The 26,560-nt window shown below is 36.5% G+C and overlaps 1 protein-coding gene across 2 annotated transcripts in view; it reads left to right on the plus strand.

The window, feature by feature from the left end:
* Nucleotides 1–26,560, plus strand: part of PARP8 (poly(ADP-ribose) polymerase family member 8) — a 180,546-nt gene that overhangs the window by 125,663 nt on the left and 28,323 nt on the right. For both annotated transcript variants that reach the window (XM_003133932.6, XM_085002221.1), the window contains 6 exons: nt 2,308–2,433; nt 2,965–3,529; nt 5,352–5,402; nt 5,508–5,603; nt 18,458–18,550; nt 25,411–25,536. In XM_003133932.6, coding sequence (XP_003133980.2) covers nt 2,308–2,433; nt 2,965–3,529; nt 5,352–5,402; nt 5,508–5,603; nt 18,458–18,550; nt 25,411–25,536 — 1,057 coding nt within the window. The remainder of the gene's footprint in view (nt 1–2,307; nt 2,434–2,964; nt 3,530–5,351; nt 5,403–5,507; nt 5,604–18,457; nt 18,551–25,410; nt 25,537–26,560) is intronic.

A 26,560-nucleotide genomic window follows, 5' to 3' on the forward strand; every position in this document is an offset into this window, starting at 1 on the left:
CCCATGTACTCCCTTTTCTCTCTCTGAACTCCCCTGGGACCTTTGTTTCCATAGCTGGCTGTGACATCGTCTGGTCTTCACCTGATGTGAATGTATAATTTACCTTGAAATCTTTTTCTCTTCTGTCATCAGCCAATGGCAATTGTAGTAATCCTTCTTAGTGCCAGCACAGTAGTAAACTCACATATCCATAGGAGTGCTGAAATCTCTCCATGGCTCTCTGTTATGAGGAGTGTTCACTATACCAGATGTGTTCATATGTGTATTTCAGGTTACCACTGAAATGAAATACTGTATTGAATTTCTTACAGGAGACAGTTTACTCCCCTCTTTTGAATCCAAGAACATGTAGGGATGTGGGTGTCCAAATGTAATAATTACTAGTTTTAGATATTGAAGTCACACTGTAGAATGCTAATGTCATATCAAAGTGGGAACAACTGTAGCTCTTTGACTTGTTATTTTGTTGTTGTTCCAGTTAGCCTATCGAGAGTCAAAGAAGCATGAGCTAGGTTTCTTAGGGAATGGTATGCAGGAATGGCAATTTTTCAAAGGAGGAAAAGAATCTGAATCTGCTTGGTACAAAGGATGGTGTCACTGGGGATTTCAGGTGACACCATCAGGTGATACAAGGGAAGATGATGACCCTAATATTACTGTTACATTTAAATCTTGCTGGAATCTTGGGAGAAAAAAAAAAATCTTTAAAAATAAAGTGGAAAATAAAAATTTTCTTTTTTGTCCTGAGCTCTGGAAAGAATTTATCCTAATTTGGAATCATACATCATTGACTGCAGTTCTACCCCCTTCTTCCTTACTACCTCGAAAGCTTAAAAGACCCCAGATAATTCTGTACATGACTGTTGCCTCCAAATTCATGTAAGCTAACTGACTGAAGGTTGGGGTAGTAAGTCTAAGTGATATAGTTTCTGGCAAGCGGGGTTAGTATGGTACGACCTGAAGGATCTCAAGAAATGAATAATTGGCCTAGTGCTGGGAGTCAGCCCGCCCCTTCTGAATAATGTGTTAACATAGGTCTGTCTCTATGGGTGTTACAGCTCTGCCGCTTGTTATTCAGGCTAACTTGGACAAATTTCATTTCCTTCCCTAACTTGTGAAAAATGTGGAATAATAGCTACTTTCTAGGGGGGTGTCCTAAATGTTAAGGTGGATAAAATCTGTATATAAAGCCCCTCTTTTACACCCTGGTGTATTGTAAATGGTAGATATTGGTATTGATTTCCTGGTCTAAAAGCTGTCTGTGTTAGAAATAACTAAAAAGAGCATGAAAAATAGGCAGTTCTCAATTGATTTTAGAAATAAAATCAAAAAGTTTAATTTATTGCACACAACGTTTAATTGTAAAATTTTACATCTACTCAAATATCAGCCTTAAGGAACTCTCTTCCGTTGCCACTTGAGAGATGGGGTACAGAGAAACTATCACAGCCTGTGCCTCTTCTCAAAAAACAACCCTTATCTTAAACCCACAGATGCCATTCTAGAATTCTTTACCACAAAACAGTGATGTCGTGGTCTTGACCTAGAAAATATTGAGACCAGAAATTACTAAGAATTACTAAGTTCCCGGCTACAGCTCTGATTCGACTCCTAGCCTGGGAACCTCCATGTGCCACCGGTGTGGCCCTAAAAGATCAAAAAAAAAAAAAAAAAAAAAAAAAGGAGAGAAAGAAATTACTAAGTTCCTGTCTTATAATAGGACTAAAAATTCTTGAGGCTCACCATGAAAGAAAGAAAGAGAGAAAGAAAGAGAAAAGTACATTTTTAAGTGAGTGGGGCTGTGCTGAAAACTTCTATCCTCCTATTTCTCCAGAGTGCATTTCACATGGTCTATTTTTACTTAGGGTCTTGTAGTTTCATTTTATTACCTTTTTCATGAGGAAAAATAGATAAGCAAATCAAATAAAAAGAAAAGAACTTCACTTGTATCTTAATAAATCACAAGTACTAATAAATATCTTCAAACTTGTGTGGCAGCATCATCCTAAAAGCTGTCCTTATAAATCTCTTTTTATTCTTACTCTCTTATAAGTTTTTTATCATTTTTTCTTTTAATTATGTCACAGTAATTAATTAATTAATTGTAACGCAGTGAGGCCATAGGAATTTTCTATAGGATGCTTTCCTACACATGAAAACATCTTATATGATTCGAAATTAGACTCTCCCTAGTTCCCCGGCACTTACTTTCCTTTGATAAATGCATTCTCTCTGCATAATCAACACATAAATCTGATTTTAAAATACCTTGGAACTGTGATAACAAACCTACCTTTGGATTGACAGAATCATGCAGACATTTGTTACACAGCAGTGGAAACAGAGCAAAGAAAAATCCAGTTGCCTGCACAACAAGAAGCTGTCAGAGAAGAAAGTGAAGTCTCCCTTGCATTTATTTTCTACCTTGCGCAGGTGGGTAACAAACATCTTTCCCCATCATCTTGTTAAGCCTGTGATATTCCATGGTTATTTTAGTTCAGTGTATTCTTTCTACAGTCTCAGCAGACTGTTTATTTATTTTCTTATGACTTCAGAGAACAGACCAAGTTACATTCATTCCATCAAAAAACATAGGTACTCATTTATATGTTTAGAGTTTGTGTTTTATTTATGTGGGTTAAATTTACTAAAATTACATTTTTTTTTTAATTTCTAAGCACATAGCGTTTTCGCCACACCCTAAAATTAGTCCTATTTTTATAGGGCTCTGGGATAGGTAGGAAGAATAAAAACTGGACAATCCTTTTTGCTTTTCAGGCATAATATAATTCAGTCCCTGTGATTTTTCCATATATACTTATGGTTTCAATTTTAGACGGATAAGCTGGATTCAGAAAGGTGTGGTATCTGTAGCCGAGTTGAGTTGATGGAGTCTGACAAGTGTTCTGCAGGGTCTGTTACACTCACCATTTGCCCTCCATTAATTGTTGTTCGATTTTGAAGGTCGCCCAGTTATCCTCCCCCTGGTTGTGGAAAAAGCAAATCCAAGCTGAAATCTGAGCAAGACGGAATCTCCAAAACGCACAAGTTGCTGCGGAGGACTTGTTCCAGCACCGTCAAGACGGATGACGTGTGCGCCTCCAAGTCACACCGGACCTTCGGGCGCTCGCTGTCCAGCGACCCCAGGGCTGAGCAGGCAGTGACGACCATTAAGTCGCACAAACTCTTGAACCGTCCCTGCCCGGCCACTGTTAAGCAGGAGGACTGCCTCACACTCAAGTCGCATAAACTCTTGACTCGCTCTTGCTCTGGGGACCCGCGCTGTGAGCACAACGCCAGCCTGAAGCCCCACAAACTCTTAAGCAGGTCTTATTCCAGTAACCTCAGAATGGAAGAATTATATGGACTCAAGAACCACAAGTTACTCAGCAAGTCTTACTCCAGCACCCCCAAGTCATCCAAAACGGAGCTCTTCAAGGAACCTAATGCAGAGGGCAGGAGGCTCTCTCTTACCTCAGGGCTTATTGGTATCTTAACACCATCGTCATCTTCATCTTCCCAGCCTGCCGTGCGTACAAGTTTTCATCCTGAGTTCTTAACTGTTAGCTAAGGGGCAATAGAGATTTCTGTTGTTTGGTTTGTTTTGATCTGATAGAGACATGATTTTTTTTTTTTTTTTAATTTCCTGGGGTTTCTCCTTTTGGATGTTATCTTGCATACCAGGCATTCGCAACTGGTACTGGAATGCTCGTTTTGATTCTGAAAAAGGAAATGCTGCTGTAGATTTGAGGTCTAGTCCAGATTCCTGTCAGGATAATTAATGCTCCTAAAAATGGAAGGAAGTCAGTTGGATTCACAAAGTCTTTCCTTTTAAGGAAGCATGGCAGTTTTCATGTTTTATTTAGTAGGTTTATCTCATCTCCCATTTTATCACGTGAGTAATGGAGGTCAGAGTTTGTCTAATAATGAAGAGTGATATCCTTCCTGCTGTATATAAGAGAAACCTTTGCCCATGAACTTGTAGAGAGAAGTAATATTTACAGCTGTATCCTAGAGCTTCACTTAAAGCTGCTCTTGATGTCTACTTCATAAAACTGAAGTCACTTTATCCTGTAGCTGTTTTGGGGGGGGGAGATGGGGCTGGGAGGTGATCCTATTAAGTACTTTGGGAGTTCCTGTCGTGGCTCAGTGGAAACGAATCTGACTAGCATCCATGAGGACACAGGTTCCGATCCCTGGCTTCATTCAGCGGGTTAAGGATCCGGCATTGCCGTGACCTGTGGTGTAACCCGGCTCAGATCCCGCATAGCTGTGGCTGTGGTGTAGGCCAGCGGCTACAGCGCTGATTCTACCACTAGCCTGGGAACCTCATATACTGCTGGTGTAGCCCCAAAAAGACAAAAAAAAAAAAAAAAAAAAAAAGCGTAAGTACTTTGGGTGGTATTAATTGGGAGTTAGTCTTACACAAAGTTTACCTCTAGGGTGATCAGCATTATAGCCAGTTTCAGATAAAGAAACAGACCTATTTTATGTATGTTAATTACATGTAATAATTAACAAAAAGTTTTGTTCGTTTTTAGTAAATATGTGTGTGTGTATTGGGGGGGACATATATAAATAACTCTTTTAACTATTAATATGGATACACCCAGCAATAGATGAAATTGAAAAAAAAATAAGATATTTTCAGAAAGTCATAGTGCTCTTGTATAGATTTTATCTATACAATAAAATTTATAAGTTTCTAAAATTACATTGTAAGTTATATCACGAAATTATATTTGTGTGAAAAAAATGTATTTGAGTATGTTGGTAATTTTAGGTGGGCATCCCTAAAAGCACGTTTATACTCAAAACTAAGTATTAAAGACATATAGAAAATTAATTGTGTCAAAGAGTTACAGGGTAGAAAGTTTCACATGGTAGTTTGAGCTAAGAAAGATAATTTCAGGTATTCTGTAAAAGAAAATGTCTTAATGCCCTCCTGTATGGTTAAATGTAATACGGTAATTTAGTATTGTACCCCTTCAGCAGCTGTCTACTATGTCCTTGGAAGACTAATTCTGTCTGTTGTAAAATAAGACTGAAATAGTCTAAATGAGGAAGTGGGAGCATTTGATGATGAGTAATAGAGGAAATGAGTTTTCTGTGATCATTTAAAGATGCCAGTCATTTTTACTAGAAGATCATTTAGTTTAAACAGTTTGCAATAGTAATGGAGGAAAGCGTGTTAGAATAAATTCTAAAATCTCTATGTCATAATCAGTGATTTAATTCATGTTACAGGTGGTCTTAGATCACATCTGTATTCACTGCTGCAAAAGTAAAAAGCTACAATTTTATATTTTTTCCTAATTAAAAATTATTTTCTTTTACTTTGCTTTTTATAGCCAAATGGTGCCAAATGCATTCCAATACGAGACCGTGGCTTCCTAGTGCAGGTATGAGCCAAGCCTCCATCCATTGTAGAAGTAGTTTAGCCTTCAGTGGGTTTTCAGATCATTCATGAACTTGACTTAATTGTTTCTCTTTACTGTCTTATCCAGACGATTGAGTTTGCTGAACAGCGGATCCCTGTGTTGAATGAATACTGTGTGGTTTGTGATGAGCCACATGTGTTTCAAAATGGCCCAATGCTTAGGGTAAGTTCCCACTGGAGGAATGTCAATTAGAATACAAGTGAAAAGGGTTAAGATTTAAAAATAGATGAGTAAATAACTGCATTTGCAATAAATACTCTATTGAGTCAGTCATTTAGTATACAAAGTCATATAGTTTTGACAAATGAATCACTATTTCTGAAGGAGTCTGTGAAAGATCAAGCAGTTTCATATTAGGAAAATTTCTCACATGTTCCTATTTATCACATTGCATTCTGTTTATTCGTCTATTCCATCATTATATTCATCAATATCAGTATGTGTGTGTGTATGTATGTATGTAAACTTGTAAACACTGAAAAAACACACACCCATTTTAAGACACTTAATACAGAAAGAAGGAGAATTAGGGTAAAGATTTTGACAATGGCTGAACCACTTTATATTCCTGCCAGCAGAATATGAAGGTTCCAGTTATTCTACATCTTCACCAACACTTATTATTCTCGTTTTTTTTACCCCAATGACAACCATCCTAGTGTTTGTGAAGTGGTATCTCATTGTGGTTTTGCTTTGCCCTTCTCTAATGATTTTAGGATCTCTCCATGTGCCTATTGGCCATTTGTTTGGTTTTTGGTTTTTGGTTTTTTTTGTTGTTGCTTTATTTTATTTTATTTCATTTTATTTTTTTATATAATGATTTTTACTTTTTTCCATTTTTACTTTTTTCCAGCTCAGCTGGTTTACAATGTTCTGTCAATTTTCTACTGTACAGCATGGTAACCCAGTTACATATACATGTATACATTCTTTTTTCTCACATTATTATGCTCCATCATAAGTGACCAGACATAGTTCCCAGTGCTATACAGCAGGATTTCATTGCTAATCCATTCCAAAGGCAATAGTCTGCATCTATTAACCCCAAGCACCCCATCCATCCCACTCCCTCTCGTTCCCCCTTGGCAACCACAAGTCTGTTCTCCAAGTCCATGATTGGCATTTGTATATCTTCTTTGGAAAAATGTCTTTTAAAATCTTTTGCCCATTTGTGGAGTTCCCATTGTGGCACAGCAGAAACAAATCTGACTAGGAACCATGAGGTTGTGGGTTTGATCCCAAGCCTTGCTCAGTAGGTTAAGGATCCAGCATTGCCATGAGCTGTGGTGTACATCTCAGATGCAGCTTGGATCTGGCGTTGCTGTGGCTGTGACATAGACTGGCAGCTACAGCTTCCATTAGACCCCCTAGCCTGGGAACTCCATATGCCATGGGTGCAGCCCTAAAAACTCAAAAAAAACAAAATGAAATCTTTTGCCCATTTTCTTACTTGGATTATTTGTCTTTCTTTGCTGAGTTGTAAGAATTTTTAGGTACTCTGTATACTAGATCATTACTAGAGATAGGATTTGCAAATATTTTTCTCCTGTTTTATGGGTTTTCTTTTCATTTTATTGACAGTGTCCTGTCAAGAAACACGAAAGTTTTTCATTTTAATGGAATTCAAATTTATCAATGAACCATTGCCTAATCCAAGGTCACAAATACATACATACATATATGTCTCCTTTTAAGAATTTTATAGTTTATATTTTACATTTAAGACATTGATCCTTTTTGAGTTAATTTCTGTTTATCATGTGAGATTGTAGTCCAGATTCATTCCTTTGCATGTAGATATCCAGTTGTCTCATCATGATTTGTTGAAAAGACTGTTCTGTGTGAATTAAATGACTTTACCTCCCTTGTTGAAAATGATTTGACCATGGATGTACTGATTTTCATGGTCTACTCTTAATTTTATTCCACTGATCTATATGTTAGTTCTTAGACCTGTGCTACACTGACTTGTTTACTGTAGCTTTGTAGAAAGTTTGAAATCAAGAAGTATGTGTCCTACAACTAATTTTTTTACAAGGTTGTTTTCACTGTTTGGACATCTTGCATTACCATATGAATTCTGGGGTCAGCTTGTCTGCCAAAAAAAGCAGTTGGAATTCTGATAGGGTTTGCTTTGGATCTGTAGGTCAGTTTGGGAAGTATAACCATTTTACCGTTTTAACAATATTAGTCCCTCCAATCTATGAACACAGGATATCTGTCCATTTATCTAAATCGTCTATAATTTATTTTCACACTTTTTTATTTGTTTTTTGTTTTGGTGTTCAAGTCTTGCATATCCTTGGATAAATTTATTTTTAAGTGATTTATTCTTTTTGATGCTCTTGCCACTTCTCATCAACATTGTATTAGAAGTTCTAACCAGGGCAGTTAAGAAAAAAATAAGAGGAGGTCTCCAGATTGCACAAAAGAAAATAAAACACTTTGCAGATGACATGAACACTGTTTGCCAGGCACCCTATGTAGATATTTTACATATTGCTTCCTTATTTGATTTTAACAAATTCTGTGGGTTAGGTATTTTTGTGCCAATGGGCAAATAATGGGATTAAGATTCAAAAAGGTTGTCTTTTCTGTGAAAAGGTTCATTTGTGCCGTATATTTGATTCCAGATATGTGATCACATGGTATTTGTCTTTCTCTTTCTGACTTACTTCACTTAGTATGGGAGTCTCTAGTTCCATCGATGTTGTTGCAAATGGCATTATTTTGTTCTTTTTTATGCCTGAGTAGTATTCATGGACATGGAGAACAGACTTGTGGTTGCCAAGGGGTGGGGAGGGAGTGGGATGGATTGGGAATTTGGGGTTAATAGATGCAAACTATTGCCTTTGGAATGAATAAGCAATGAGAACCTGCTATATAGCACTGGGCACTATATCTAGTCACTTATGATGGGAGCATGATGAAGTGAGAAATAAGAATGTATACATGTATGTGTGACTGGGTCACCTTGCTGTACAGGAAAAAATTTACAGAACACTGTAAACCAGCTATAATAAAAGAAATGTAAAAGATTAAAAAAAAAAAAAGATTCAAAGAAGTTAGACAGTTTGTTAGGCATCACTCAGCTATATGAGTACAACCTCAGCTTGGTACCTGATTCTGCCTGACTTCAAAACTGCAGCACAAACATTCAATGGAAGCTTTATGAATATAAGGCACCATGCTAGATTTTGTTGCACTTCTTAAGAGAAATTTGTCCTGTCCTTGGGAATATAGGTTTGAAAAGGTAAATTACAAAGCCTAGAAATAGGTCATTTTATTAGAACTTTGCTTGTATTTCAAGATTCATACTTTAAAAAACACATATAATAGCCATTTATGAGCATAATCATCTGTCAGATTTTATGATATATTGGTTTCATTTTATTTGTTTATGGGAAACATATATAAAAAAGTTTTTCATTGCCACCCATAGGCTATTTTTTTGACAGTCAGTTATTCAAAGAGATACTATTATTCTGAAACCTAAATTAACTAAATCAGCATTTACTCTATCCAATATTTGTGCAAGATTGTTATTTTTCTTCAGTGCCCAGGAGTCTGTAGTTAAAAGGAGAGAAAGTCCCTGGGTCATCTCAGTTTATCCCATTGAGGAGGCCTGTTTTTATTTTGCCAGTGTGCATCCGTGGATCTTGGTCTGTTGCTCGATCCATGGCAATGCCATTTTCACTGCAGTAGATAATAGTAATGTTATGAATGGCACACGATTTTGAGTGCTGTGTGTGATCATGTGTTTGCGATGCTTTCCATGGATTATCTTACTTAAACTTCATAATAACCCTGTGGGGTGAGTATTAATACTATCCTTGCTCTATGGCTGAGGAAAACAGTAATTTTTTTTAATGTCACACTGCTAGTAAGTTGGTAGGGACAGGATTTGAACCCTGGCAGAATGGTGAATAAGGCCATGGTTCTTAATCATGCGTCTAGTCTTGTGTACTTGAACTGACAGCTTTTGTGTCCTTGAAATTTACTTCACATGTTGTTGGGGGTTTGCTCTTTGTGGCTTAATTACTGACAGCTCCTTCCTATAATAGGTGGTAGAAATATCATCATTGATGTTAGTATTCTCTGTGCCTTGTTCCAACTTCTGTTTTACTTTATATCTTTCTGCACCAATGAAGTTTGCTGTATCGGTCTAGAAATGGAAATGCTTTTGTGAACAAGAGAGGATATAACATTTTCTAAATAAATATAGCCAGTCGTCAGGTGGTTTTATGTTGCTGTGGGTCAACTGATATCTAAGGAAATCAGAAAACTTTGATATCTTAAATAGTAAGATAAGTAACATATGGAATCAGATCAGAGGAGTTCCTTAATGGCACAGTGGGGTGGGGATCCGGTGTTGTCACTGCTGTGGCTTAAGTCACTGCCATGGCATGGGTTCAGTCCCTGGCCCAGGAACTTCTGCATCCTGTGGGTGCTTCCCCCCCCAAAAAAAAGAAAAACAAAAAAGAAATCAGATCAGGAAATGAAAATACAGAAACATCTCATCTTCAAAAGAAGAGAAGTAAACTACCTCCTGGTTCTGTTAAACAGATATCTCGCCCAAATCAGGTATATTCTTTTTTTCTGTATCTCTCTTATCTTTACATTGTAGTATATTTTACCGTCACTTCAATAATGTATAGTGTATAATTTCAGTAGTGTATAAAAATTATTACAGATATAGTTTCCTATGAGTTATTAACCAATAAACTGATTTATTGATCACTCATTCAGCCCATATAACACATTTAAAACTACAGTAAATCCCCAGGATATAAAGAGTATATGTTATAGCCCAGTAAGTGATTCAATTGATTAGATAAAACTTGGTTTCCATAGATTTCTTTTTTTTTTTTTTTTTTTTGTCTTTTTGCCTTTTCTAGGGCCATGACCACAGCATATGGAGGTTCCCAGGCTAGGGATCTAATCGGAGCTACAGCTGCCGGCCTACGCCACAGCCACAGCAACATGAGATCCAAGTCTGTGACCTACACCACAGCTCACGGCAACACCAGATCCTTAACCCACTGAGCAAGGCCAGGGATCGAACCCGCAACCTCATGGTACCTAGTCGGATTCGTTAACCACTGCGCCACGACGGGAACTCCGGTTTCCATAGATTTCTGGGCCTAATGTTTATTGCGTTTGTTAGGTCTTTCCCTGTCAAAATTCAGACTGTTTCTTTATATTTTTCTCCTTTTCTTTAAACCTGATTGTTTTTTATCCCAATTTCCCAAAAGTCCTAAAATTTCAGTCACTGCTATTCTACTACTTTACTCAGAGGTCGAGGTAAGCATGTCACAGTGTCTGCAACAAGGAACTAAACTACTTATTTAGAAGTACCACAGTTGGTCTGATTTTATCTTTTGTTTTCAAAGGTTATAAGTATCACTTCCAGGTGTGAGTCCTGACATGTAATACTTTGAATCTGCATAAGACCCACATTGCCAAGAGCATTGTTGTAACCCCAGCATTTCGCTTTGGCAGTATGGTCTTGATTTTGATCAGAAAACCACACCAAAACCAGAGCACTTGTTCTCTACACTTTGGAATCAGAGCGTTAATGCAGTCACCTGTTTTAGAGGTGCTTTAAAATGTTGATTTTGGTCTTTATCAAGTGTTTTTGCAAAATAGAAAAACAAAGCTTTACTGCCAGAATCACCACTGTTTTTATCAACCAGTAATTTCCCAGTGTCTTTTTGTTATGCTCACCTTCGGCGTCTCATTTCTGGATCAGTGCAGGTGTTCACCTTCTTCTTTGAACCCTGTATGTGAGCTGCTGCATTTTGTTAGAGAAAACCGCTCATGTGGTTATGTGGATTAGTCTCCCCACAAAGTTGGAACTTTGTCAGTGACACTTGGCACTCATTCTGTGTGTCCCTGGTTAACAGACTTTCCTGTTTCCCACATCAGCATGTGACATGAGAATCATGATCTCGTTTTCTTCTCTGCCATATGAAAGTGTCCCAGATTACTTGCTCTGGATTATGAGGCCTGCAATTCTACTCTCACCTCTCGAGACTAGTGCTCCATCCTACAAAAGCAAAGTCAGGGAAACCTGAGGTTCTAATTTTTTTTTTTTTTGTTGTTGTTGTTGTTGTTGTTGTTGTTGTTGTTGCTATTTCTTGGGCTGCTCCCGCAGCATATGGAGGTTCCCAGGCTAGGGGTTGAATCGGAGCTGTAGCCACCGGCCTACGCCAGAGCCACAGCAACGCAGGATCCGAGCCGCGTCTGCAACCTACACCACAGCTCACGGCAACGCCAGATCGTTAACCCACTGAGCAAGGGCAGGGACCGAACCCGCAACCTCATGGTTCCTAGTCGGATTCGTTAACCACTGCGCCACGACGGGAACTCCTAATATTTTTGTGTATCCAGTCTTGCGGAGGACCATAGACAAATGTTGGTTACAAGGTTCTTATTTTCAGACTGAAATCAGAGTTCCCATTGTGGCTCAGCAGGATGAGAACTTGACTAGTATCCATGAGGATGGGGGTTTGATCCCTGGCCTTGCTCAGTGGGTTAAGAATCCAGCGTTGCTGTGAGCTGTTGTGTAGAGTACAGATGCGGCTTGGATCCTGTGTTGCTGTGACTGTGGTATAGGCCGGCAGCTGCAGCTCTGATTCAGCCTCTGGCCTGGGAACTTCCATATGCCACAGGTGCAGCTGTAATTTGATCATAGTTTAAGGCTCTTTCATGACCATTCTTGAGAAACTGAGTGTGTGGGTAAACCTGGATATGTTCCATTTTACCTTCTAAGGGAAATCATATATTTAGTTCTGACTTTAATATTTGAAGCATGGATGAAAAATCTCAACCATATTTTTCTCCCCACTTCCCCCAACCTAAGTCTGGAAGTTAACACTTTTAAGTTCTGAAGTACAGGCTAAGCTAAGTAATAATTATGCCAAAAAATTTTAGTTGGAAAATATAACTATTTTTATATCCAAACTGAGCAGAAACTATTCTAATATTCCAACAACAGCTTTGATGAGACAAGAGGGATCACCATGTGTTGAGGCCTGATCGGGCCTGGTCCTGTCTTATTGTGGATCTGTCTTGACCTCTGGGATTCCTGTCTCTTGATGGACAGTAAATCTTTCTCTACCCCAAATGTGTCTATCTTCCAATCCATGAAAAGAACCCAAAATATTGATTATAAAACTAGAAATACAGAGAGTTATAGTCTTGTAGGTTATGTGTTTCTAGTAGATACTCTTAATTATTCCCTTATATTTCCAATGCTAGTTTTTAAATTATGAAGTTTTATTCACATTGCTCATTTCTTTTTTAGCAAGAAGTATTTTAGCAACAAATGAAGACTTTTGATGAACCCTGGGCATGAAAATAAAAATATTACTTCCTAACATGCTTCAATGAGAATTCTTATTAAATACTTACTTTTGTATACCCATTGGGTTAAAACAAATGAAAGAGACAACTTATCCAGGTTACTTAGTACCCTTAATATTTTTTATTTATTTATTTTTATTTTTATTTTTTTGCTTTTTATAGCCACACCCACGGCATATGGAAGTTCCCAGGCTAGGATTTGAAACGGAGCTGTAGTGGCCAGCCTACACCACAGCCACAGCAACGCAGGATCCAAGCTGCATCTGCGACCTACACCACAGTTCATGGAAACAGTGGATCCTTAACCCACTCAGCAAGGCCAGGGATCAAACCCGAATCCTCAAGGATCCTAGGCAGATTCGTTAACAGCTGGGCCACGAAGGGAACTCCAGTACCATTAATATTTAAATACCTCTCTGTGTCTCAAGGAGATTTTATAAACCTTTTCTCACTTGGTTCTCTTTCTCACTTGGTCCTCTTATCCACCTGGTGAGCTCAATCTGATTTTATCCATGTTCTATATAGCTAGGAAAACTGAACCATGCACATATGCTCCACCTGGAACAGTATCCACTTTTATCTGTTTATATATTGGGCTTACATGAAATATTTTGTTTGAACAAAAAAACCATAGCAGTAAAGGTTTGCAAACCACTCACCTACACTGTGCTGTATATGAATACACAGCTAGATTCTCTTGAGCTACGTCATTTCTCTTTTCAGTAGGAAGTAATTTAAATTCATTGAAAACACAAAGTTTCTAAAATGCTTTTAGGTTCTAAACTATTCTTTAGGGCTTTAAAACCATTTTTTTGAAACATGCTTTTACTGCTCACATATAAATTGCTTTGATTCAAATAAAATTAGAAGTTATTCATCTTAGCTTAAAAATTTCTAAAATGAATCTTAACTTAGGGACATATAAAGCACCCCATGTTTTTCATTGGTGCGTAGTGAATGTTATATTGCAAATATATTGTATGTATTGTGTGTAATGGCAGGAAGGACTTGCCATGGTTTTACAGCTTACATTAGAGAGACTAATTGCTTGAAGGCAATAAAATAGTATAACATTACGAATAGGTAGTATTTGGAGTTCCCATTGTGGCTCAGCGAAAACAAACTCAGCTAGTATCCATGAAGATGCTGCTTCAATCCCTGGCCCCCCTCAGTGGGTTAAGGATCTGGTATTGCCTCGAGCTGTGGTGTAGGTCGCAGACACTGCTCAGATCTTGTGTTGCTGTGGCTGTGGCATTGGCCAGCAGCTGTAGCTCCGAGTTGTTCTCTAGCCTGGAAATTTCCATATGCTGCACCTGCAGGCCCCCGCCCCCTCAAGAAAGAATAGATAATATTTTAGAAGTTGAAATTAGTAAATTGATTATAAACTCAGATTAGTAAATACTGTCTATTTTTGGTTATATTTAGGCATGCATACTTTGTATTAAAGTACATGTAATGAAACATACAATTTCATTTGTCCAGTAATAGCTATTTAATGGCTGTTTTGTTTTGTTTTTTAATTTTTTTAAGTACTATTCCTTTTTAAGTTTTATTGAAGTGTAATTTACAAGGCTATGATAATTTCTGCTGTACAACAAAGTGACCCAGTGATGCATATACACATAGCCATTCGCTCTGATTCTTTTTATTTTGAATTGATTCTGAAGTTTTCTGTGCAAATAATATAGTTATTGCAGAATGTGTTAGGAGCCAGGGATTGGCTGGTAATTGGCTTAAGGTGGAGAAATACTAATTACAATGTAACTGCTCATTTTTTTAAGAAAGAATTAATCCATTTCTTTTCTTGAATAGGATGTCCTTTCTGTGAGTGGTGAGACATCTAATCTTGATTACTTATGATTTGAGAACTTTCTTTTAGTGCGCCATCTTGTGTTGACATTTTGAACTTCTCTCAGATAAAAGCAGATGAACATGCGAGAAAATCAGTAATCTGCAAAAACTAGTTGGTAAATGGTTATCTTAAAATTAAACACATTTATATCTTGAATACTCTATTGAATGTTCTAGTAAAAATGAATTACAACTATAACATTGTCATTTAAAAAATTCACTGGTGGGAGTTCCCCTCGTGGCACAGCAGAAATGAATGGGACTAGAAACCATGAGGTTTCTGGTTCCATCCCCGGCCTTGCTCAGTGGGTTAAGGATCCCGGTGTTGTCCTGAGCTGTGGTGTAGGTCGCAGACAAGGCTCGGACCCTGCGTTGCTGTGGTGTAGGCTGGCAGCTATAGCTCCGATTCGACTCCTAGCCTGGGAACCTCCATATGCCGCGGGTGCGGCCCTAGAAAGAAAAAAAAAAAAAAAAATTCACAGTGTTTACCTGGTTTGGTGTTAGTATGGTATGTAAATTAATCACAATATTACTACCTCTATAGTTGCTATTTTAAAAAGAAAGAAAAAATAAAATGATTTTTTAAGAATATAAAGTGTAGTTCTACTTTGATTTTTTTCAGTGTGATAGCAAAATTTCTACCCCCCGCCCCAAACAAGTTTTTAGGGTACCTGATTTTCTTCTTCAGTTGAAGTAACAGGATATTCCTACAAACCAGCCTTACAAATTTGAGTATGGGAGGAAAGGTCACTTTTCAACCAAACAAACAAACAAAAAAAAAATGCAGGAAAGAAAAGGAGTGTCTATAAAGTAACTAAGCCATAGCTTTATTATTAGGAATGTAGGTTTATTAATGAGTCAGTTGGTAAGCCCATGTAATTTGGAGATTTAGAGGTTTGAATATAAACAGGTCTGGGAGGGGAACGAAACTGTAATGCAGAGAAAGCAGTGCAGGAAACATTGAATTGTTGTTCACTTGTTACCCAAGATAAAGACTAGGAGGTCTGGGCCAAATTGGTAAAAATCATTTGAGACAAAGTCAGGATGGCGCATGAGTAACTAGGATGAGGGACAAAGTTTGCTGCTAGAGAATTAAAATTTCAAAAAATTATCCTCCAAAATATTATCTTTTAGTCTAGTTTAGCAGAGTATTTTATTTCAATTATATTGTTTAAGGCAACAATTTGGTAGCAAAAACGTTTCTACCGTTATACTCCCTGGCATATGTGTGGGAGCACACTTACATAAATACATGTATATTTGGATTATCAGAAAATAAGTATAATTAATTATCCAAGGTTCAAATAAAAACATATATAAATATATATATACACACTGTATCTGTAGTGTGTGTGTATATACACATATACATACACACACACACTAGTGTATACACACACACACACACATTAAATGAGCCTTTTCTTATTATTCAGCTTTGGAATTGATGGATTCTAGTCATGAAAAACAAAGTACCTTCTGTGTCTCTGAGTACTTCCTCAGTAAACTTTGGATATGCTAGTACATGAATTAATGCCTATGGCCCTTTATGATTTCCATGGTTTAGCTTCCCTGGTTCTCATTTGCTTAGAGTTTCACTATACTCAACACCGATATGGTGTTTGACACTATAGTAAATGTGCAACAAAAATGGTTGCTGCTATTATTTCAAGCCATACCACACTCGTAGAAAGTGAACAGAAGAAACAACCCAATGTCAGTGGGGGAAATTGAGGGGCAAACGTATATGCATATAGATACACACACACATACACACACACACACACACACACAAACAGAAGATCAAGAATAGGTTAAACACTAAAGTAAAAGAAAAAGTAGTAGAAATTGAACAGTCTGCTCTGTATGTATCCAGATAGATACAGTAATGTGTGTAGCTTGAGTCTGGTTGAAGAACTTACTTTAATTTCCTACCATAGGTAGTTTTTCCTGTTGTTTCTGAAATGGGATCAAACTGTCCTTTTCAGGCTGACAAAGTAAATATATCAATTTATTTTTTGCAGAAATTCTCTTTGGGGAACGCCAATCAAAAGCTTTGTGTGATTGGTCATGCTTTTTGTCTACAAAGCCCCCACACGGGCCCATTCTGAACATAAAGGATGCTTGGAATGGGGCCATGCTTCCCACTAGTCAAGCAGTAGACCAAGCCATCCTTTGAAGTGAGTGAGCATAGGAGCAGTGGCACTAACAAATGCGTCTGTCTGCTGAGCCGGGCACCCCAGGCTGCATCGTGTTAGGCTTCATCAGCTACCTAATGCAATGTAACTTGGGAGATAAGATAAATCAAACAGATGACACTGTATTAGATTTGAAAGATGAGAGCTCTTCCAAAGCAATTGCAGAGTGTATATTTCAGCGCTGTTGACTTCAGGAGGTTATTGAAGTCAAAAGTCTTTGCAACAAAACCAATCTTTCAAGAGCTGGGTGGCAAGTAAGCCGAGTCATGCTTATTTCTTCCAGAGAAAATTACCTAGGAAGAAATGGAATTCTCCTTTGTATATTTGTTTTACACAGCTTTGGGGTTCAATCTCATTTTTAAGTATATCACCAGCTTAGATATCGGCTTTTTTTTTTTAATACATCTCGTGTGCAAATGTATATTCAGCAGGCGAGATGGATTTCCAATTTAAGGATATTTTCACCTATTGCTAAATCATTCTGTGTACAAGTGCCTAAAATTAACCGAAATTTTTTTATCATATATGTGACTCTGTATCAGTTAATAAATATTTACTAATTGTTACCTAAATTTAGAAATTTGATTTTTTAAAATAAAGTGGTATTTCTTTCCTTCCCCACCCCCACTCCAGTTTTATTGAGATATGAGTATATATAGCACTGTGTAAGTTCAAGGTGTACAGCATAATGATTTGACTTACATGTGTCATGAAATGATTACTGCAACAAGCTTAATGAATATCCATCATCTTATATTAATACAAAATAACCCAGAAAGAAAAAGAAAAAAGTATTTTGTGTAATGAGAACTCTTAGGATTTACTCCCTTAACTTTCGTATATAGCATACAGCAGTGTTAATTGTATTATGTTGTACATTATATTCCTAATATTTATCTTATAACTAAAAGTTTGTACCTCTTGACCACTTTCATCAATTCCCCCTTCCCTGACCCCCTCTTATAACGGCAAATCTGATCTCTTTTTCTATGAGTTTGTTTCTGAAATAAGTTAACTTACAATACTTTGCTAGTTCCTAGTATACCACATAATGATTTAATATTTTTATACATTACAAAATGATCACCATGCTAAGTCTAGTTACCATCTGTCATCATACAAAGACATACCATTGTTATTGACTATATTCCCCGCACTCTACATTTCATCCTTGTGATTCATGTATTTGGTAGCTGGAAGTTTGTACCTCTTAACCTCCCTCTTTTGCTGTATTTGTTCATTTATTTTTTAGATGCCACATACAAGTGAAATCATATGGTATTTGTCTTTGTCTTATTTGAGTTAGCATAATGCTTTCTAGGTCTGTTTGTGTTCTCACAAATGACAATATTTCATTCTTTTTATGGCTGAGTAATAGTCCACTGGATTTATACATACCACATCTTCTTTATCCTTTCATCTGTCAGTGGGCACTTAGATTGCTTACATATCTTGGCTATTGTAAATAATATTTACATAATATTTCTTCCTTTTTAACGTTCTAAAACTTTGCATTTTCTATTATAAAGAATGTCATGTATTTAATTTAGGAATCAAAAGATGGGAAAAATGTTGAATTGATTCCTCTTTCTCTTGTAGCCTACTGTGTGTGAACGAGAGCTGTGTGTATTTGCTTTTCAAACCCTGGGAGTAATGAATGAAGCTGCTGATGAAATAGCAACTGGAGCTCAGGTAGTAACACATAATACCAATTATTCCATATTTTGATTTGAAAAATTTATTCTGTTGCACTAGTTACATTTACTCTGTCCTTCTTTGGGGCAAACTTTTGGTAGTTTATTGATAGATTTAAAAGGCAAGCCAGCATTTGACATTTTTAGATAGAAACTAAATTTTGCCAATTTTAAAATGTGTATTTTGTCATTTCGTAATTGCCAAGAGGAGAAATTAAACCACCTTTCTATTGTTTGGAAAATAATTGTCTCTTTCTCACATGGTGAATATGAGATACTGAAACCCTTGCACTTGAATTACCTAAAGTTTATTTTGTAAAGTTTTAGTGCCATGAAAGGGAAGCCAATTTATTTTTAAAATTTAGGTGAGAAGATAATGAGCAGAACATACAATAAAAAGAGCACATTCAATTTTACAATAGCAGTGTTTATGATATAGAAGGAAAAATATAAAAAACAAAGAAACAACTTGGAAATAGAGAAGTGTTCCATGTTTCTGGAAAGGAAAAAAATAAATTGTAAAGGTGCCCAAACTTGGTACTTCATGCAATTTCATTACAATTTCGATTACTTTTTTTTTTTATTTGTGGGATTTGACTGAATTTCTAATAAGTCTAAAAGAAAAAAATTACAGAAAACTTAAAAAATAATGAAAGTTAATTAAGGGAGACCAACCATATACAAAGCTGTATTATGTAATCCTATGATATTTTGACAAAATACAGTGCTGGCAATGAGTAGAAAGACAGATTATCTCCCAAATAGGTTAAGTTACAAATACATTTAGTACATATTAAAGGAAGTATCACATCATGTTGTAAAATAAACATGGTTTAGTGAAATAGGAACAAGTGACCTGCAACATGGGGAGAAAAATATTTTAGCTCTTTACACTGGGTGCAAAAACAAATTCCAGAAAGCTTAAAGAATAGTTTTGTTTAAAAATGTTATATACAGGGTTTCCCGCTATAGCACTGTGTGTTAAGAATACAGTTACAATGGCTTTTGTCACTGTGGAGGCATGAGTTCAATTCTCGGCCCAGCACAGTGGGTTAAAGGATCCAGCATTGCCGCAACTGCGGCATAGGTCACAGCTGCACCTCAGAATGAATCCTTGGCCCAGGAACTTCCATACACCACAGGTACAGCCACCAAAAAAAAAAAAAAAAAAAAAAAAGGCTATATACAAACTAGAGAAGAGTCAAAGTAAGCATGCGCAGCCTAGGTGGTGCATCAGGTTCATGCATATGCAGATACAAGAAATCATAAAAATATCAAAATATCAGATCTGAGTCCATACCTACTTTATGTTCCTTTTTTACTTGATAAAAATAGTGAACACAATGAAAAAGTGTGTTTTGCTACAAACTTAATTACATGAAGCCTTAAAAATTGAGATGAAAAACATGAAAATCATAGCAGATTAATAGAAGAAATGAATGCACAATTCACAAATGTGGACCTATAGTTAGTAAGAAAAAAAATGAGAAAATATTTAGCTTCACTATAAATCAACAGGAAGCTAAGTGTATAAAAATTTTACAAAATTCACAAAGATGGGTGGAAAAATGATCATGCAGTAGACATATGGTCATTCTTTCAGTATCAAATGCCTGCCATGTGACAGGCAGTACAACCATTAACACAGACAGCCCAGGCCTCATAGATTTACATTCCCTTAACCTAGTTATTTCACCGATGAACCAAACTAAGATGCATCCACTTGATGGAATATTAGGGACACTATTTGAGATATAATGGGTTGTAAGTGAAAATAAGGCATACAGTAGAATGTTTGTCATATGAGATGTGAAAAAAATAATTCCATTATTAAAATAAATTTCAAAAACACATCTTAATATTGCCACTATACCCAGTAAGTGCAAATATGCGTATGAAAAGCTCTGAGAATCCCTGATATTTAAGACAATGACTAACCTATATGTAGAGGGTTTCTTAAATGTATCTAACCATGGTGAGCTTTTATCTTTCTTTTCCTTTTTTTTTTTTTTTTTGGTGTTTTTTTTGTTGTTTTTTTTTGTTTGTTTGTTTTTAATGTGAAAGTTATTTCATCCTTTGGAACTAATACTGCTAAAAAAAAAGAAAAGAAAGAAAAAAAGATACTTTAATGATGCTATTTATAGCTATGTAAAAATAAACTTTACACAGGTGTGTGTATCAATATACATGTATATATATTATGTTTAATTCTTCAAGGAGTATAGTTAATGTTTGTGCATTTTGTAAGATATAAAATGTCTCTCAAACAATTTGAAATGGAAAGGAAGTAAAGCCTCGAAATAAAGAATAATTGATTAGGAGGAAAACTAGTAATTTTTTTTCCCTCTTATTATAGATACATCTTTAAAAATAATGGTTCTTAAGGAGAAATTACTTTTGGATTATATAAAAGACTAACAGAGCACAAGTACCTGATCAGATCAACTTAGTGATTTGGGTCTAAAGATCAGTATCCAAAAAAATTAGAGAATTTAGGGATTCTACTCCAGAGCCAAAGTTTTCACTACTTTAAGGGAAATACTCCAGTATTCTGACTATAATCCTCGAGATTACATGGAAATGGATTATTTCTCTAAATAGACACTATGTCTCTGTAGTCTTGTGGCATCAATTGACTCCTGCATTTTAAGTGGTGCCCTGAGGAGCTCTGGAGGTTTCTTAGAGGGATGCTGCAGGAGGCCGGGCTGGGAGGAGAGTGTCTCAACAGCTGGGGCTCCGGGCCTCCAAATATCACTTTGACCAGAACAGCAGCTCCATTTTATTTTTTTATGTATTGGGTACTCATATATGATTTTCTTTAAAAAAAAAAAAAAAAAGAAAGAAGAAGAAGAAGAAGAAAGCAAGAGAGAAAACAAGAAAGTAAGAAAGCAAGCAAGAAAGAAAGGGAGGAATTACTATTGAAATGTTTGAAGGCCATTGGTCTACAATTTTAAATCTGCATCTTTTCCAGGGTGTATTGTACATCGTTTTAATCCAGGGAAAAATTAGCATGTGCAAAATGAATACAGATCCAAACACTGTGATTTGAGCCTTTCTTTGTTCAAAGATTATGAATGCTATCTTCTGTAACAGATAAGCTGTACAGTTAAAATGACTTAAGATTGTAGACTTTGTGGGAGTTCCTATCGTGGCTCAGAAGTAAAGAACGGACTAGTATACATGAGGGTGTGTGTTCAATCCCTGGCCTTACTCAATGGGTTAAGGATATGGTATTGCCATGAGCTGTGGTGTGGGTCACACACGAAGCTGGGATCCTGCATTGCTGTGGCTATAGTGTCGGCTGGCAGCTGCAGCTCCGATTCAACCCCTAGCCTGGGAACTTCCATATGCTGTGGGTACGGCCCTAAAAAGCCAAAAAAAAAAAAAAAAAAAAAAAAGTAGACTTTTATTTCTAACTCACACCACTGTCCAGTTGGAATATTTGTTGAGCAGCTTTGTGTGGTCATTAAGGAAATGGATTCCGTGTACCCCAGAGCGCTGCTGTTTTCCATACGCCAAGCAGAAGGAAAGAGAAAAGGGGAGAAGACAGACCTGTTTCTTCTTCAGCTCAGCTCTTTTCCACTTACTATCCATTGGTTAAAACTAGTATATGGCCTGATGTAGACAAAAAGGGTGGACAGTCCCTTGCCCAGCAGTTGCCTCTGGGCAGTAGCCCTACATCCATACAAGGAGTATGAAACTTTGGTAGACAGCACAGAATTTTACCAGGGTGGTTACACTGTTTCTTGAGAGTTAGGTTAGGACATATAGTAACAAAAATATTCTATTAATTTAATTATTTACCACGATATCCATTATTTTCATTATAATTTACTTAAATCCACCAGTGAAATTATTGACAAAACAATGCATATACTCTTTTTAGTAGTTTTGTTTTGAAGCTTTGGGCACAAGGTGTTTAATAAGTCTGTGATTGAAAGGGGAACATTGTTCAGGTTATTATTGTATCCATTAGTACCTTTTTTATTGTGGTAAAAAAAAATCTAACATGAAATTTACTACATTCATCATTTTTAAGCACACAGTTCAGTAGTGTTAAGTATATCCACATTGCTGTGAAACAGAGTTCCATAACTATTCATCTTGTGGAACTGAAACTCTCTACTCATTCAGCAACTCCCATTTTCCTCCCACCACCATTCTACTTTCTATTTTTGTGAATTTTATTACTTTATGTACTTCATAAGTGAAGTCGTGCAATATTTGACTTTTTTGTGACTGGCTTATTTCGCTTAGCATAAAGTCCTCAAGGTTCATCCATTTTATAACAGGTGACAGAATTTTCCTTTCCTAGTCTGAATAATATTCCATTGTGTGTGTGTATATATGTATACACACCATGTTTTGTTTATCCATTCATTCGTGAGTGGATATTTTGGTTGCTTCTACTTCTTGGCTATTGTGAATAATGTTGCCATGAACACAGCTAAGAAAATGTCTCTTCAAGATCCTTCTTTCAGGTCTTTTGGATATATAACCATGGGTAAGATTGTCACTTCCAGCAGGATCATATGGAATTTCTATTCTTAACTTTTTAGAGAAACCGCCATATTGTTTTCTGTGGTGGTTGCACCATTTTATAATCCCATCAACAGTGCACAGGGGTACCAATTTCTCCATATGTTCACCAACACCTGTTATTTTCTGGTTTTTTTTATTTTTATATATAGTAGCCATCATATATAAAAGTAGCCATCCTTATAATACTTGTAAGGTGGTATCTCATTGTGATTTTTATTTGCATTTCTCTGATGACTAGGGATGTTGAGCATATTTTCATATGCTTATTGGCCATGTGTATATCTTCTTAAAAGAAATGTCTATTCAGTTACTTTCCTCATTTTAACATCAAGTTGTTTGATTTTTTTGTCGTTGAGTTATAGGAATTCTTTATGTATTCTGGGTATTAACTGCTTATCATAAATTATTTGCAAATATTGTCTATCATTGCATGTTGCTTTTTCACTGTCTTTGATTGTGTCCTTTGATACATAAATGTTAAGTTTGTATAGTCCTATGGTCAATTTTTGGTTTTGTCATCCATACCTTTGGTGTCAAAACCAAAAAAACCATTGCCAAATCCAATGTCATGAAGCTTTTCCCCTGTTTTCTTGTAAGAATTTTGTGGTTTAAGGTTTTTTTGTTAGATTTTTATTCTATTTTGAGTGATTTTTGTGTGTGGTATAAGATAAGGGTCCATCTTCATTCTTCTGCACGTGTATACCCAGATTTCCCACCATCCGTTGTAGAAAAAACTATCTTTTCCCCACTGACTGGTCTGGGAAACCTTGTCAAAAGCCATTTGACCATATATCTGAAGGGCATGTACTCTTACAAAGCTTCAAATGCATACTGTGATGCATATAATTTTTAAGATTTGTATAATACTGTACCAATTCTCTCCTCCCAAAAGTTTCAGAAAAGTCTGTTTTATTTTACTAATGATTCTTTCTCAGGGATTCTTGCTTGGGTCTTCTCTTATTGAGAGACCAGATAACAATGAAAAAGTTTGTATCTGGGTTAAGGTGCAGCTTTCTGGGGTAAATGGAATATGAGTATGGGAGAGGACAACAAAAAGGAGAATTCTATTATGTCTTTATTATTATATGTGTTGCTTGGAATCCAATTTATTGCACACACACACACATAAATGGAATGGTGTGGTAGAAACATATTAGCTGTTTCAGTTCTACCATTTCTGAGTGAGTACTGTGGGTGTGTATGTCTGTGTACTTTGGGATGTGTTGTTTGTAGATCCTGTACCCAGTGGCTTGAGTGTTGCTAATTATTTTAGGTCACTGGAAATTCTGGATGCTGTGATTGGGTGATGTGTTTTTGTGAGTATACACACAACATAGTGAGCCCTACTACTATCATTAGGTCACAATGCACCCTCATTAACCACAAGAATAAAAAAAAGTCCTACTCTTCCTGTGCATTTTTTAAATGCCTGTTTAAAAACTTTCTGGAAATATCTTTCCCTATAAAGATTAAGTTATCTGCTTCCTTATGAAGTCTCTTCTCATCACACCGTAGATATGTCTGTTCTGGTGAGCTCTGTCGCTTTAGACAGTGTGGGTTTTCTTGATTCAGTTGCTAGAGCATATTGTTTTAGGAACTAGGGAGGAGAGCCATGCTGATGATTTCTATGCAGTACTGCCTCTTAGGAAACTGCAGGGGAATCATAGAACCTAGGATTAAGGCCAGGATGTTTAGCAAATCAGTGGTTATTGATGGCTTTTGGCAGAAAAGAGTAGGAAGAAGTAAGATGCTGTCAGGAGATTTTTACTGTTCTTGGAGGAGTTTTCTTCACCTGGAATGGTTTCTCCCCAGATGGTCTTCCTCCCATTCAGGTCTCTGTTGAAGCATCACCATGTTTTCTGGCCACTTTAAGACAGTACCCCCCTGCTGCCTTAGTCTTCCAGGCCTGTTTCATAGCACTTAACACTACCAAAAACTGTCTTCAAGCCTGTATTTGTTTAACTGATTTTTCAGCACACCTCCCCCATTGAAAGGTAAATTCCACAAGAGCAGAGACCTGTCTTGCTCATTGTCTTGCCTTAGAGCTTGCAACAATGTTCGCATGTAGTTCCTTTTCATGACAAACACACACTACTGTTACAGAGCTAGTAAGGCGTGAATAGTTGGAAGCAACCCATATTAGTTACTTTAAAAGTCAAGTTTGGTCAAATTTGTGCTAAAGCTACAAATTACAGATTTGAGAGATTGATAGCCATCCTGAATCTTTCCTAATTAATTACTGTGAGAGGGATAAACAATGGCAAAGCACTTGATAAAACCTGAAGGGTAGTAACTCTCTTATGTATGTATTTCAAGGTGGTAGACCTACTAGTATCCATGTGTAGGTCTGCATTGGAATCTCCTAGAAAAGTTGTCATTTTCGAGCCATATCCTTCTGTGGTAGATCCTAACGACCCTCAGATGCTGGCCTTCAACCCCAGGGTGAGTAGCTATCCTAACACACCAATCACAGGTTCCTTTTAAGGATAATTGAGATTGCAGTCTCTTTAGCTTTCTTCTTTTGTGACTAACTCACTAACTCATTGTATCCATGACCTGTCATGAACTCTATCCATTGACTAAATATGATTCTTTCTCCACAAACTCAGTTGACTTCCACTTTGTCCTCCCCATATTCTGTGGCTTCCCCTCTCCTTTTCTCCTTTAAAATCATTTCACAGCTTCATCTTTGTGGAACAAGACGCATTGAACCCCCTCAAATTCTTATCTTTACCCATCCCATCTTCATGGAAGGTAGGGAAATAGCTATAAAAATTGGTTTATAATGGTTGACATGATTATTTTAATTTCATTATATATTTTTGATAATCTCATTTTAATTTTGAGGATCATGGATAAAGGGACAAATTTCCCTTTTTCTCTTGTATTTTTTATTTTACTCTCCCTTGATCTCCCTCCCTCTCCAGTTATATGAAAGTTATTAAAAAGTTTAACTCATTAATCAACCGGCATTTCTTGAGAAAACAAAATTTATAAATATTCATGGAGGTTAGGCAGAATTCTTCTAAAATAACACAATTTTCAAATTGCATGAGAGCCACAATTGCCTTAGTTTCTATTACTATTCATCTTGAAATCATTTTATAGAAACAATGACTATATCAAACCTCCTAGGAAAAACTTTCCTTCCTTCCTAAGTGGCAACAGTGCAAGTATTTACAATATACTTAAAAATGAATTATCAGTTCAATGTATGGTGTCATTTATACACTTATTAATCATACTCTTTTGGCAACAATCTTCTAATCAAAAGAAAATAAAAGCAAAATGAAATTGTTAGATTTAAAGTGGAATTTTGTATTTTAGAAGGATTCTATGCTTGCTTTATTCATTATGGCTTAATTTTTTAGTAGTGAAAACAGAATCAGGAGCCTAGTATCATTTTGTATTTATAGCTTTTCCCCTGTAGGCTGAACATGATTTTATGTGCTTATACTAGAACTGG

Source organism: Sus scrofa, chromosome 16 (genome assembly GCF_054392235.1).
Source record: "Sus scrofa isolate SSC_HxYL_T2T_F1_AM1 chromosome 16, Sscrofa_HxYL_maternal_Yorkshire_Landrace_v2.0, whole genome shotgun sequence".
NCBI lineage: Eukaryota > Metazoa > Chordata > Mammalia > Artiodactyla > Suidae > Sus > Sus scrofa.